The following is a 14,810-nucleotide window of genomic DNA, read 5'->3' on the forward strand; positions in this document are numbered from 1 at the left end:
ATTTATTCCTAGTTAGGGTTTCATTTTTAATTCACAGTAGTATTTCAGTGTTCACTATTAGAAAACAGTCATTCAGCGACGAATTTTTCCGTCGCTAAACACGTTTAGCGACGGATCTGCGACGGAAACAGTCTGTCGCTATATTTTTGGTCGCAACGTTTGATAACAACGGAAAAAAATTTAGCGAAGAATTTTGGTCTCAGTTTTAGCGACGGAACCTGTCAATTTTCGCTAAATTCCTAATAGGTCACCCATCCTTCCATTGCTCCCACTCAAGACTCTTTAACCTTATAGTTCTCCCGCGCGTAACTCCACCTTAACCAGCTCATATTCATGTTATATATTTATATATATTATACTTAAATGTAACTAAAAACAACAAATATTTGTTTTCATAATTTAATCCCGCATTTTAAGATAATTTTTTTCATAATTAATAATTTTTTAAAATATTTATATACTTTAAATAAATAAATAATATGTAATTATTATTTCATAAATAAGATTTAATTATTATTTTATAAACAAAAACGTTATATTAAAATAATATAAATTTAATTAAAAATTTTATTAACTATTTTTTATTAAATACTATCTTAAATAATATTTTTAATACCTTTTAATTTTTTTAACAGTGCAAATTAGCGACGGATTTAATTATGTCGCAAAAGGCGTAATTTAGCGACGAATTTTAAAATCCGTCGCTAATTGCAGAAAATAAAAGGCGGAAGTATTCCCGCGCAATAATTAGCGACGGATTTTAAAATCCGTCGCTAAATTTTATGAAAAACAATTGGCGGGACTACTCCCGCCAACTTTAGCGATGGAAAATCCGTCGCTAAAGTTGGCGTGATCTCTCCCGCCAATTTAATGTGGTGTTTTAATCCTCCGCTAATCAAAACAATAGCGACGGATTTTAGATTCGTCACTAAAATCCGTCGTTAAAATACTGTTTTCTAGTAGTGGTTTTTGGTAATTATATGTAAGTTTAAGACTATTAGAGGCAATATTTTTTAATGTTAAAGAACATGATTTTATTGTTTTTCTCAATTTCGATATTCAATTGAATTAACAATTGTTTGAATGTTTAAAATATGTTTGATTCAATAGATTTTAAAAAATATATTTAAATATTCTTTTTTTAATCAACAAAATATAAATTTATCACTGCAAGATGCTAGAAAGCTGGCAGTACATATAAATTCTAATTAATGATGTGCATCCCTACCTAAATTGCTCTACTCTATCAATTGCAAAGTCAAAACTCACATTTATTTTCAACTTGTGCAAACTAGAAAAGGTGGAAGCAAAATTGGAACTTAGATATGGAACAACCACCAAGCTTGAGCTTCATTGCTAGTTTTAGGGTATTTAACTCTAGGCCAAATGTTATAAAAAGGCCAAATCTATCATAAAAGTTTCACAAAATTTATGACCTTTCAATTTTATCGATTTTGGCCAAAATCAAATTATTTGGTTTCAATTGTGGCCAACTCTCAATTTGATTTCAATTTGCCTATGTAACGCCTATGTGGCATGCCAAATATTGAAAGGTCAGGACTTTTGTAAAACCAAATAATCCATTTTTGGCCAAAATCGACAAAATTGAAAGGTTTTGACTTTTGTGAAACCAAATAATCAGTTTTTGGCCAAAATCGACAAAATTAAAAGATCAGGACTTTTGTAAAACTTTTGCGAAAGGTTTGGCCTTTTTACAACATTTGGCCTTAACTCTAAAGGTATTCAAACTGTTATATTTTTTTTATATTCTGATGATTAAATTTTAATTTTATTTCAACTAAAAAAATTTCGGAAGAAAAAACATATTGGATTTTATTTATTTTTTGCCTAGAAACTTGACATGTTTGCATAATTTGATCAAGAAACTCTATGTTGAATTAAAATTTTGCGTAAGTGACAATCTTTCAGGAAAATACAAGCAAAGAACGATTATCAAGTGGCAAAATTTGACTGCCACACATCATTATTTTGACTGGAAAACCTCTATTAAAGTAACATTAAAGTTTAGTAATCAAAATTCGATCACCAAAATGAAAAAGAAAGCACTAGTTGAATATCTCCAATATCAATTATCTGCTTTGTTCAGAAACTCTTTTACTTAAGGTCTAATGGTGTCAAAAAGTCAAATCTTTTCGATCTCTTGAAAATATATCCAAACTTTTTAAAAGTTGTAAATCGATTCAAATTTAAATTCATTTAAATATATCCATGACCAAATGTACAGATTGAACTTTCACGTTTGGTTCGGTTTCGAATTTGTACCTAATGAACTTTTTTTCGATGGAGGTACTTCATGTTATAAAAGAATTTCACATCGGACCTTTCAAACTTAAAATTCCACATGTCTATATTAGTGATTGGCCAACTTAGCACCAGGTTCAATTGTTCACGTTGGCCAGCCACTAACGGAGATTTGTAATTTTAGGTTCGGAGGATCCGATGTGAATTTTTTTATATAACGTTAAGTACCTTCATAGAAAAGAAGTTCGTTAGGGTCCAAATTCAAATCCGAATTAAACGTGATAGTCCAATATATACATTTAGCCCATATCCATTTTATTAAAATTGATTTAATTATTCCTACAATAGCAGTTGAATATGTAATGTTTTTCCAAAATTAAATAGAAAAAAATTTGTCAAATGGGATATCACATGATTCTGATAAATTAATTTTGAAAAATATTAAATTGATTTTAAGAAATTAGATAGATCTCCAACGAATTAAATTGTGATAGATTTATAATTTTTTAAATGTTTGGATATATTTTTTAAAAATAAAGAAAATTGCCTTTTTAATACCATTAAACCTTTATTTAATAGATGATAAAAAAAATCAGTTCAATTTCAAAGGGACATGGCTAATGTTGAAACCCCAAAATATTATGGCATCATCAGAATCATTGTCATGCTTCTATGCTTATTTTCAATGTTAGATGACAGTGTTGCAAACGTAAGTCACAATAAAGATTTTTATTTTACTTATTCAAGCTAAATTTCAGAATGTTTCTTACAATTTATATGCAGTTCCATATGCAATATGACATTTCATTTGCTTCCAGTGGCTAAATCATGGAGCTGATATGAGCAATACAAGGAATGCAAAGGGAGAGGTGTTAATCAACCGATTTTCGGTGCAAAATCTGCGTTTGAAATGGTCGTTTTTCGCCGGTAAAGATATATCTGCTACCCCAGCTATAGCAGATCATACTATCTACTTCCCGTCGTGGAACGGATATGTGTATGCTGTGAATGCATTCAATGGTGCACTGATATGGAAGCAGAATATTAGTCAATTGACAGGACTAAGCGGCACAGGATTCGTATCCGGAGTGAATGTAACCGTGTCTAGATCAACCCCAACGGTTGCCGGTGATCTCTTGATTATCACAATTTATGGACCGGCTTATGTTCTTGCAGTAAAGCGATCAAGCGGAAGATTCGTTTGGCTAACTCGTCTAGATCCACGTCCTAGAGCCTTGATCACACAATCTGGAACATTTTACATAGGGTTAGTTAAAACTCTTGAGTCATAAGTTTTTGTTATTGCACAAAAACTTGATAATTAATCTTGAAGGGTCTCAAACTATCGTTTCTTTGTAATTTAGTGATCAAGTTTTAATTTGTTTCATTTTGATTATTAAACTTTAATTTTATTTCAACGAACGATTTTCCAGAAAAAATGTTTACATGGCAGCCAAATTTATATTTTTACTTAAAAACTTGAAATATATTGCATAAATTGTCCTAAAATTTCAGTGTAAAATAAAATTATGCATACATGACAAAATTCTAATGTAAAACTAGTAAATTTAGATTGCCACGTATCAAAACTTGCAAAAATAGCATTTTGCTAATATTTTTCGTCATTTCCCCTCAATATAATATAGATGGAATATCAGAAAATGAAATGACACATTTTTCTGTATCAATCGTATTGTTATTTATTTATTGTAGGGCATTTTATGTTGGAGTATCATCATTAGAAGAAGCGTTACCAGCTAACGAATGCTGCATTTTCCGGGGAAGCGTAGCCAAGCTAGATATCCGAACAGGTGCAGTTAAATGGCAAACCTATATGCTTCCCGACAATGGAGGAAATCTCGGAGGCTACGCAGGAGCCGCGGTATGGGGAAGCAGCCCTGCGATTGACTGGAAAAGAAAGTTAGTATATGTGGGAACCGGGAACCTGTACGCAGTTCCTCTTGAAGTGAGTCAATGTCAAGAAGCACAAAACAATCTAACAACAAAACCATCTCAGCCATGCTTCGGACCAGATGCTCATTTCAACTCGATTCTCGCTATAAAACTCGACTCGGGGGAGATCGCATGGGCAACTCAACTGGGGGGTTATGATGCCTTTACTTTTAATTGTTTGGTTCCCAATAGCCCTACTTGTCCAGTAGGTCCTAACAAGGATGCAGACTTTGGAGAGGCTCCAATGCTGATTAGTATAGTTGCTAATGGAAAAAAACGTGATGTTGCAGTTGCTGTACCGAAGAGTGGATTTGCATGGGCTCTCGACCGTGACACTGGTGATCTCGTCTGGTTTAAGGTGAGCATATTTAGGTATTAAAGTAATCCAACAAACAGGGGCGTAACTAGGGAGGGTCGAAGAGGGTCGGCCGACCCTCCTCGCCGGAAAAAAAAAACAAGTTTTTTTTTCAGTAGGGGCGGTTATAACCGCCCCCCTACATGTGTTAGGGGCGGTTTTTTCCATGTAGGGGCGGTTAAACCGCCCCTACAACAGAAAATTTATAAATTTACTCTATATTACAGCCGTTTGATTTTTTTTAAATAACCGAACGTAAAAATTTCGACCCTTCTAAGGTGGAGTCCTGGTTCCGCCACTGCCAACAAATATATAAAAATTGAACCGGAAACTTCAAAAAAAAAAAAAAAAAGCTAAATGTTAGTTTTTAATTTAAACTTTAATAGTATTTTTTTAAAGTGGAATCTAACTTTATTTAAAATAGTAAACTCGACCCTCTAAAAAAATTCAACGTTATTTCTGTTGATGTGAGCAACATGTGGTATACATGTGACATTTTATTCGATTAATATATAACTAATTTATTTCAATTTAGAATAATGTTAGAAAAATATATAAACTGGACCTTCTATAAATAACACATACTGTTTATGTCAGCATGAGTAACGGCTAAAAAAAATTATTTATAGGAGGATCAATTTTGACATTTTTAATTTGTAAAATATTCATATCTATCCATGACATTAACCAATTTGTCAAATATAATCATGTTTTTTTGTTTCGGATACGTAGCACCATGACAGCCATCTTCAACCCTAACCCTAAGCCAAACACCGTTAGCCACCAAATTCCGGCCAGCATCAAACCCTCTACCGATCAGCGCAACATCTCGGGGAATGCCACTGTCATCTACTTCGAGAATTACCCGGACCATTGGTTTTACTCGGACCTGCAGAAAGCTTTTGAGAAATTTGGGGTTTATGGGAAAGTAATAATTATCAGGAGGAAGAATCGAATGAATAAGAGATTTGGATTTTTACACATAGCCAACAATCACTCCATTACTGATGTGGTTAATCGAATGAATTCAGTATCAATTGGGTCTTTCAGAATTAGGGCTTTCATCTCTAGATTTCCCAAACCAATTTTTGACGTTACTCATAACAGGAATGAGAAGGTATCCATGCAAAACCCTAAACTAGGTATTGCCCCTAATATCAACCAAGGTTTAACTAATCCAAGACCCTTCAAGGACTCCACCAGAGACTCTAGATCCTATGTTAACGTTCTTCTCAACAAACCTGTGATTTACAAGTCTTCAGAGAGGCTTGTTGAATCTGAATTGAGACTAATTGTTTCAGTTTCAAGAATTTCAGATTTACCTAACGTGAAATCTGTCCTATTGAACAAGAGGTTTTCTTTTTCTTCTATCTCATACCTTGGTGGTCGACACCTATCACTAGAGTTTGATGAGTTTGCTCACTTGGAGGAGTTTAAATTGAATTCTGCAGCACTACTACCATTATTTTTCTCAGAAATTCTTCCATGGGATGGCTCTTTTGTAGCCAAGGAACGTTACACTTGGATAACATTTACAGGGATACCTATTGGTGTCTGGAATGAGGACTTTTTCACTATTTTGGGCAATCGTTTTGGAGATGTAATCTCAGCTCATAACATGTTCTTAACTAAAGAACGGATGGATGCAGGCTCGTTGCTTGTGTCTACAGCGCTACCTTTTATTGATTGCTCGTTTCCAGCTTTTATAGATGGTAAGGAATTTACGATTACGGCTCGAGAATCAGATTTGCCTATGGTTCTGAAGTTGGAAGACATTGATTCTTCTGAATGTAGTGGTTCAGGTTCAGAATATGAATCCAAAGCCTCAGATACTCATTCTGGAATTAAGTTTGTTGGTGAAAAGCGGTCTGCTTCTATTACTTCTGATTTCCCTCCTGGCTTTGAGATGGAAAATGTTAAGAAATATTCAGATACTGTTACACTTCCTACAAGCAGCCCAGTATTTATCTTGCACTCACCCAATTCGGCTGATTTAGCAGCTAAAGAAACAGAATCATCTTCAACTCAGGACCTTCATAATGTGACACTCAGGAAGAAATTTAAACCAATTATTTACGGGGATAAAGAAAAATCAATTGAGGAAACATCAAGGCCTGATTCTGTACTTCCAACATGCAACATACAAGAAAGTTCTCAGAATGACAAGGATACCATTATCCAAGCAGAAATAGAGGCAGAAGCAAGGAAAACTTGGGCAGTAGGGCTTCAATTGGGTTTGTTTGAGGTGGAGAATGAACAACAAATTCTTTCTCTCATTACACAGGGCATCAAAAACTTCTCTTAGAGGTTTTTCTCTCATTCAAGGTTAAATATCATTTTATGTCTGATTTATTTAACTTTATATCGTGGAATTGTCGAGGTGGTGTTTCCTTTTCAAGAAAACAAAGGGTAATTCGTTCTTTGGTTTTGAAAAATCAACTTTCTCTTTTGGGTCTCATAGAAACTAAAAAAGAATTGGTCGATGATTTTCTTATTAGTCGTTTATGGCCGAATATGGATTTTGATTTCTGCCTTTCTCCTTCCATTGGGGCTTCAGGAGGTCTTATTTGTGTCTGGGATAAAAATTTAATTTCAGTATCGAGGACTCTTATCTTCCCGCGTTGGATTTGTTTAGATTTTAACATTTCTAACATCAGCATTAGATTTTTTCTTGTGTATGGATGCTCTCAGGCAGCAGATAGACGGGCTTTGTGGTCTAGTATTGGTCCTGAATTGTTTTCGGATAGGCTTTGTATCATGGCTGGCGACTTTAACGAGATCTTGCACCCGACGGAGAGAGTGAATTGTAATGGGTATTCTGTTGGCATGATGCATTTTATGGAATTTATTAGCTCTTCCAACCTCGAGGAGGCCACGCTTCAAGGTCGTTTCTTTACTTGGCATAATTCGATTTCCCGTTCAAAGATTGATCGCTGCTTCCTCTCGCCGGATTTTTTTGTTCAATGGCCCGACCTGGCTCTTCATGCTCTTCCTCGTAGCTTTTCAGATCACTGTCCAGTTCTGTTCTGTTCGGCAGCAGCTAAGAATTGGGGTCCGAAACCGTTTCGCTCCATTAATGCTTGGTGGTGTAACGCTTCCTTTCCTGATATCCTTTCAACTTCTTTGCATTCTGTTTCTTTGAATTTCCCTAATGCTAGCCTTGTCATAAAGCTTAGGGAGTTGCGAAAGGCTATCAAAACTTGGAATACTCATTCGTTTGGTAATTTGAACACGAAATTAGAGACTGCCCAGCATAATATCCAAGATTTAGAAGCTGCAGCCGACTACAAAGAGTTGTCTACGCAAGAAGAAGTTGATTTGTGTACCTGCCGTTCAGATTTCTTCTCTATCTCGAAGCAGCTGGAGTCTCTATGGCACCAGAAGGCTAGGATTAACTGGAATGTTTCAGGGGATAAAAATTCCAAGTTTTTTCATACCATGGCTTCAGTTCACTCTAGAAACAATTTGATCTCTGAGGTTGTTGTGGACAATATTATTTATTCTAAGGTTGAGGAGATTAAGTTGCATATTCACTTGTTTTATAAGAAGCTTTATCAGAGGCAGACTGAGGTTATTTTTTCTATTGATAGCCTACCTATTCGAGTTTTATCTGACGCCCAATCTTCTAGTATGGTTCGGCCTTTTTCAGAAGAGGAAATTTTTACGACTTTGTCAGATTGTGTGGATAATAAAGCTCCGGGTCCTGATGGCTTCAATTTCTTCTTTTATAAGAAGGCTTGGAAATTCCTCAAACAAGACTTCTTAGACTTGTTTTCCTCCTTTCATAGCACTGGTGTTTTTCCTGCTGGCCTAAACACAGCTTTTTTGGTGTTAATTCCTAAATGGAAGGGGGCAAGAGACATTAAAGATTTTCGACCCATCAGCCTTATTAATGGGGTCTTTAAGCTCTTGTCGAAAGTCATGGCTAATAGACTTTCTCCTATTCTGCCTCATATTATCTCTGAAAACCAGTTTGGCTTCATTAAGGGAAGAAGTATTCACGACTGCCATATGATTGCTTCGGAATTGATTCACCTTTCTCATAGGCGCAAAAATCAGGTTCTTCTTATAAAACTTGATTTTAAAAAGGCTTTCGATTCCATTTCTTGGAATTTCATTATTAAAGTTCTTGCTAGGATGAATTTTGATAAGTCTTGGATTGCTTGGATCTCTTCTTTTTTCGCCTCTGCACAATTATCGGTCCTGGTTAATGGTTGTCCTACAAAGAATTTTAACATGGGAAGAGGGGTTAGACAAGGAGATCCCCTTTCTCCAATGTTATTTGTTTTGGTAGTCGAAGGGTTGAAAGCTTTATTTGATAATGCAGTCAACGCGGGTTTGTTAGATGGTATTCACATTGATGGTTATGAGAAGCCGATATCTATGTTGCAATTTGCGGATGACACATTACTTTTTTTGCCTAATAATTTGGAGATGGTAAGGAATCTTCTTCGGATTCTTCGTTGTTTTGAATTGGTTTCTGGGCTCCAGATTAACTACCAAAAATCCTCTGTTGTTGGTATTAATGTGGATGAGCATTCTTTATCTGATGCTGCGGGTATCTTGGGCTGCAAAATTGATGAGCTACCTATCACCTATCTGGGTCTTCCTCTTTCTCTAAAACCAGTTAAGGCGCATTCGTGGGATCCTGTTATATCGAACTTTTCGAAGCAACTAGCAGGTTGGAAAGGTAATCTCTTATCTCCGGCTGGTAGATTAGTTATGATCAAGTCAGTTTTGAGCAGTTTGCCTGTCTATTTCCTTTGTTCGTTCTATATCCCTCGGTCTGTGATTGATGCTCTGGAAAGACTTATGCGTCGTTTTCTTTGGAATGGTTCTGCAACTAAGATGGGTTTTAGTAAAGTTGCTTGGTCTGATGTCTGTCTTCCTCTTAATTTAGGGGGTCTGAATATTGTTCCTCTTAGATTAAAAAATGAAAGTTTACTTATCAAGTGGATTTGGAAATTGTATACTTCCAATAGAGATTCTCTCTGGTATAATGTTGTCTCATGTAGCTCGAACTTAAATTTTTGGTTTGATCTAGAATCAGTGAACTTTAAACATCTCTCGCACCTTTGGAAAGGAATTTATAATGGTTGCATTAAAAACGAAGCCGTTTGGGGAGCTTATAAGTTGGGTCTTCAGCTTAAGGTAGGGGATGGTTCTCGAACTCGTTTTTGGCATGATAATTGGTGTAATTCAGATCCTTTTATCTCTCAGTATCCGGGGCTTTTTATTCTTTCTCGGAATAAAGATTCAACTGTTGCTGCTGTCTTCGATTTCCAGCAGGTTCGGTATTCTTTTTCTTGGCGCAGGAGGCTTCGTTTGGGAGAGCAGCAGCAGCTTGGGGAGTTGATGCAATTAATTGGTTCTCGGCAGCCTCAGCTCGATTGCAATACTGATACAGCCAGTTGGAGAGGTAACAATTCTTATACTCCAGCCAGTTTTTTGTTGCATCGGCAGCCTGCAGGTCGGGTTTTATCTCACACTTATGGTCGATTCTGGAAATTTAAAGCTCCCCCAAGGATTTTGTTCTTCTTGTGGTTAGTAGAAAGGGACAGGATATCTTCAAATGTGACTTTATTTCATCGTGGTATTCTTTCCTCAAATCAGATTTTATGCTCTTTATGTTTAGAGGAAGAGAATTGCAGTCATATTCTTATTCACTGTCAAGTCGCTTGGGCTGTTTGGAGTTTTATTCTCAATCTTTGCAATATTTCTTGGGTGGCTCCTTCTTCTATTCATGATTTTTTCGATTTTTGGAGTTCGCTTTCTCGCAAGAGACATCGTCCATTATGGCAGTGTATTTGGTTTTTTTGCATTTGGGAGATTTGGAAAGCTAGGAACAAGAGGGTTTTCAGGCATAAATTCGAGGAAAGAGATACTTTAGTTTATATGGGTATTTGTAGAGCAGTAACCTTTTACAAGGATCATCATCCTGGGTTTTTTTATTCTGCAAATGATGTTTTCAGAAATCTAGTCTTTTTCTGTAACGATTTTTAGCTCTTTTGAGCTTTTCGCCTTCCACTGCTTTGTGGTAGAGCTAATATACCCATCATTTATCAAAAAAAAAAAATTTGTCAAATATACCAAGTTTTTAAAATCGTGCCATCTTTACACTCATTTTTTCGACCTTTTTGTCAAATATACCCACAATTATTTGAATTTGATGTGACTCGATGTATATTTTTACCTGCAGAAAATTAATCTTACATGGCGTATACAACATTGTGCCACATCATCTTTAAATTTATCATGGGTGTATTTAGCAAAGGTCGTAAATATGAAATGTGACACGATTTTAAAAATATGATATATTTGATAAAATGACTAAAGTTGTGGGTAGAAAAATATATTGTGCTTTTTAAAAATGATAAGCAAGTTTAGAAACAAAAAAATTATTAAATTCAAATTCAAAAACTGAGAAATATGAAGGTCCAAATCGTACATTTAGTCAAGAAAAAAAAAAGTAGGGATAGTTGCATATTAAATAACCGCCGCATTGACATCCCTTTTCAATTTGATCAAGTTTTTTTTTTAAAAAAAAATTGTTCAAATTTTTGTAAATCTATTACCGGTTCAAAATCCGGCGAAGGACGTGGAAGACTATTATTTTAAAGGTTAATGACATATTAAATCGCCAATTTTACACTATATTTCAATTTTATAACAACCTTTCAAAGTTCTTCATATCTATGATAGGATAGAGGCTTCCATTCAACCATCATATGTGGAATCCCGACGTGTTCTATCTCATCATTTTTTGTTTTTCCAGCCATATCAAATTTTTCGGATTTTAAAACGGTGATAAATTTAAAAATATTTGAAAGATGGTTGATTTATATGACAAAATTTAGAAAACATAATTGAATGAAAAACGGTGTAAAGTTGGTGATATAATAATGTAATTAACTCAAAAAGTATGGCCAAAAGAGTGCTTCTAATCTAATAAATTAATATACACATGATATTCATTAAATTTTTTTTAAGTTGTGTAGCTAGCTGGACCAGGTAGCTTGGAGGGAGGAGGACTATGGGGTGCAGCCACCGATAGTAGGACAGTCTACACCAATATTGTCAACGGTTTCCGAGAGACATTCATTCTAGCGCCCTCTAACCAAACAACAACAGCCGGGGCATGGGTAGCTTTGGAAGCAAATTCCGGCCAAATATTATGGTCCACGGAAAACCCTAGCAATGAGACTGCCCATGGCCCCGTCACAGTAGTCAATGATCTACTTTTTGCTGGGTCAGTGGCTCCTAATGGTCCTCTATATGCAATGGAGACGAGAACTGGAAAAATTATATGGTCCTATAATTCTGGTGCTACTATTTATGGAGGTGTATCGGCGGCCTATGGCTGTATTTACTTTGGGAATGGTTTCACAGTCGGCTTAGCGAAAAGGTTCCACCCCACATGGACTGCCGGAACTTCACTCTATGCTTTGTGTCTATAAAGAAAGACTTGATGTGGTAATTAATATATTAAAGAATAAAACATGGATGCTTTTCATATGTACTATAAGTTTGTAATAATAAAATTGAATAACGTGATAAATTAGTAATTGTGTAGTAAATAACATAAATATTAGAGTAAATTACTCTAAACCCCCCACGTTTGTCATAATTTACAGTTTGGTATCCTTATTTAAAATCAAACGATTTGGTACATCAGTTTTGATTTTGCAAACAGTTACATTCTGTTAAATATAGGTATCAAATCGTTAATAGAATAAAATGTGAAATCGTTTGAAAATAAGGTACCAAATTGTTAATATAATTGAAAGTGAGGTACCAAATCATTGGAAAGTTTATATCAAATTATTAACGGAACTAACAGAAGCCCCAAATTATTGACGGAACCAAAAATGAGGTACCAAATTGTTTAAATCTAAAAATCAATAACTCATCATCAGCAGATTCATGTTCTTGCATTTATTTATACTAGTATTACTTTACGTGCTACGCACGTGGCTCGTAATGTGATAAGACAATAATAGTCTGATTTTATTTATAAAAAAATAGTATAATTTTAGTTGATAACAAATAATAAATAATATTTGATAATTACCTTTTAATAGTAATATTATTTTAAGTTTATTATTATTAATTAAAAAATTAACATGAATTAATCTAAGATAAATAGACATTTTACCTGAACAAATGAAGATTTAGATATAGCAAAATTCGCCAATTTTTACGTGTTTTGCATGTTTAACATAAAATTTTAATTTAGGCAAAAAAGTACACGAACTTTCTAATTTTTGCAATGTGTCTCTTCTGAAAAATGGTGTCATTTTACATTTAAAACGGTGTCGTTACATTCAAGACGGTGTTTGTCTTAATTGCAAAAATGGAAAGTTCGTGTACTTTCATACCAAAATTTAAAGTTTATGTTAAATATGTAAAACACGTAAAAATTGGTGATTTTTGGTGCATTTACGCTAAAAATAAATTACTATAGATTTCTATTACTAATTTCATCTAATAACTGATATTTTTAAATTCTATTATTAAATATTCATCATAATTAATTTTTACTTGAATTTAAATTATAGATACGATATCATCTTTTTGTTTCATTGTATTTTATAGTTCTTAACAATATATAATCTCTTTTAAAAATTAAAATAAAAGCTCCACTAAACAGAAACAAATATATATAAAAAATATTGTATTTATTGATAACTAATATTTATATTTATAATTAAGCAAAACAAATAATATTTATATGAATAATAATAATCTTCACGACTTAGTGCTTCAAAACAAAAATTAAACATATGCTTACAAATAAAATTAAACATATGCATAGTAAAAGGACTTACCCTACTTCCTCTCTCAAAAGATTCATCTTCTACAAACCGTATCTCAAGAGTATTTAGCTTTCGCCTTTAACCCTGCAACTGCAAGCGCAACCTCTTTTCTTCTACATCTCCAAAAACAGACACATACACTTTAACAACCTACAAATTACAACATCAAAATAACAAACAAATTTCTTCATTACTCAACAAATAAACAACCCAATTAACAAAAACCAACAACAAAGAACACGGTTTTCCTTAATAACTCAATAAACAAACAACAACCCACCAATTAAAATAAAAATTAACCATAATTTATATTAACTTTCAAATATTAAATATTAGTTACAGTAGACTTTATACTAATTAACAGTTTTCGTTGTACTTAACTTCTTATTCAAATCAATTTCTATTTCTATTCTAACTCAAATACTTAAATATATATTTCAATTTAAAATTAATTAATTAATTAATTACCATAAAACCTTTAATTAACTAATCAATTAGTAATAAATTTAAAAGGATTATTTGGTAAATTTGCCTGTCCCCCCCCCATCCGTGCTTTTATAGATAGTATAGATTACACATCATGGTTTGGAGCACTCGATACTTCACCATTTCCACACAGATTATACATTCATCACATTTGATATTGTGATTTAAAAGTTAGAACTTTTTAACTGGAAAGTTTCTTGTACATGGACAGGAATGGTCAGAATAGTGAATGTGGACAGGAAGATGGAACAGATTGAAGATAAGGAATGCTTAACATATACGAACCTTTTCTTATCCTTTTATTTTCAGTGCAATTCTGGCACAAAAAGCTTAGATTTTTTGGTATGAAAGGAGAAATTCTTAAGTAGACCGAGTCTACTACGTCATCCGTAAACTAAGCCACTCATAATACAACACCTCATTAAAATGATGGCAATATCATAATATCACCATTAAAATTTAATTGCATTTATTGCACAATTATTACGATGTTGCCATCAATTTAATGAGGTGCTGTATTATGAGTGACTTAGTCTATGGATGACGTGGTAGACTCGGTCTACTTAAAAATTTCTCATGTAGATACTAGGGAGTAGAAAAAGGAATATTATTCTGTGATCTTGCTCTCCTATCCATCATTCTGACCAGGTTCAGTTTTGGTAATTATTTTTGTATCCACAAGGTTTTCACAAAAAAAAGTATCCATAAGGAAGATTACTATCATTTCCGGATGTTAGTTGAAAGGCCAAATGACTTTACCTGAATATATCAATCTTTAAATTTTATTAATTTAATTTATTATTTTTGCAGGCTTTGTTTAATATATATACAACTCATTTAGAGCTTACATGATTTAATATTATAAGTTCACGCGTACAAAATGTTGCACCACATAAGCTTAAAATTAGATATGATTATATTTGACAAATACAAATGAT

The 14,810-nt window shown here is 33.8% G+C and overlaps 1 protein-coding gene across 1 annotated transcript; it reads left to right on the forward strand.

Moving 5' to 3' along the window:
- The first annotated feature begins 2,844 nt into the window (after positions 1 to 2,844).
- Positions 2,845 to 12,135, forward strand: LOC126675234 (uncharacterized). The gene is made up of 4 exons (XM_050369842.1): positions 2,845 to 2,971; positions 3,081 to 3,529; positions 3,976 to 4,573; positions 11,569 to 12,135. The coding sequence occupies exons 1-4, from the start codon at positions 2,876 to 2,878 to the stop codon at positions 12,025 to 12,027; spliced, it is 1,602 nt and encodes a 533-aa protein (XP_050225799.1). The 5' UTR covers positions 2,845 to 2,875; the 3' UTR covers positions 12,028 to 12,135.
- Positions 12,136 to 14,810: the final 2,675 nt, after the last annotated feature.

The sequence above is a fragment of the Mercurialis annua genome, linkage group LG3 (genome assembly GCF_937616625.2).
Source record: "Mercurialis annua linkage group LG3, ddMerAnnu1.2, whole genome shotgun sequence".
NCBI classification, from domain to species: domain Eukaryota; kingdom Viridiplantae; phylum Streptophyta; class Magnoliopsida; order Malpighiales; family Euphorbiaceae; genus Mercurialis; species Mercurialis annua.

What these genes read in the sequence shown, in the direction of transcription:
- LOC126675234 (XM_050369842.1), top strand. Translation starts at nt 2,876, where the DNA reads ATGGCTAATGTTGAAACCCCAAAATATTATGGCATCATCAGAATCATT. An exon ending in TAGATGACAGTGTTGCAAAC is followed by an intron (nt 2,972 to 3,080) that starts GTAAGTCACAAT and finishes ATTTGCTTCCAG; the next exon opens with TGGCTAAATCATGGAGCTGA. An exon ending in GTGATCTCGTCTGGTTTAAG is followed by an intron (nt 4,574 to 11,568) that starts GTGAGCATATTT and finishes TAAGTTGTGTAG; the next exon opens with CTAGCTGGACCAGGTAGCTT.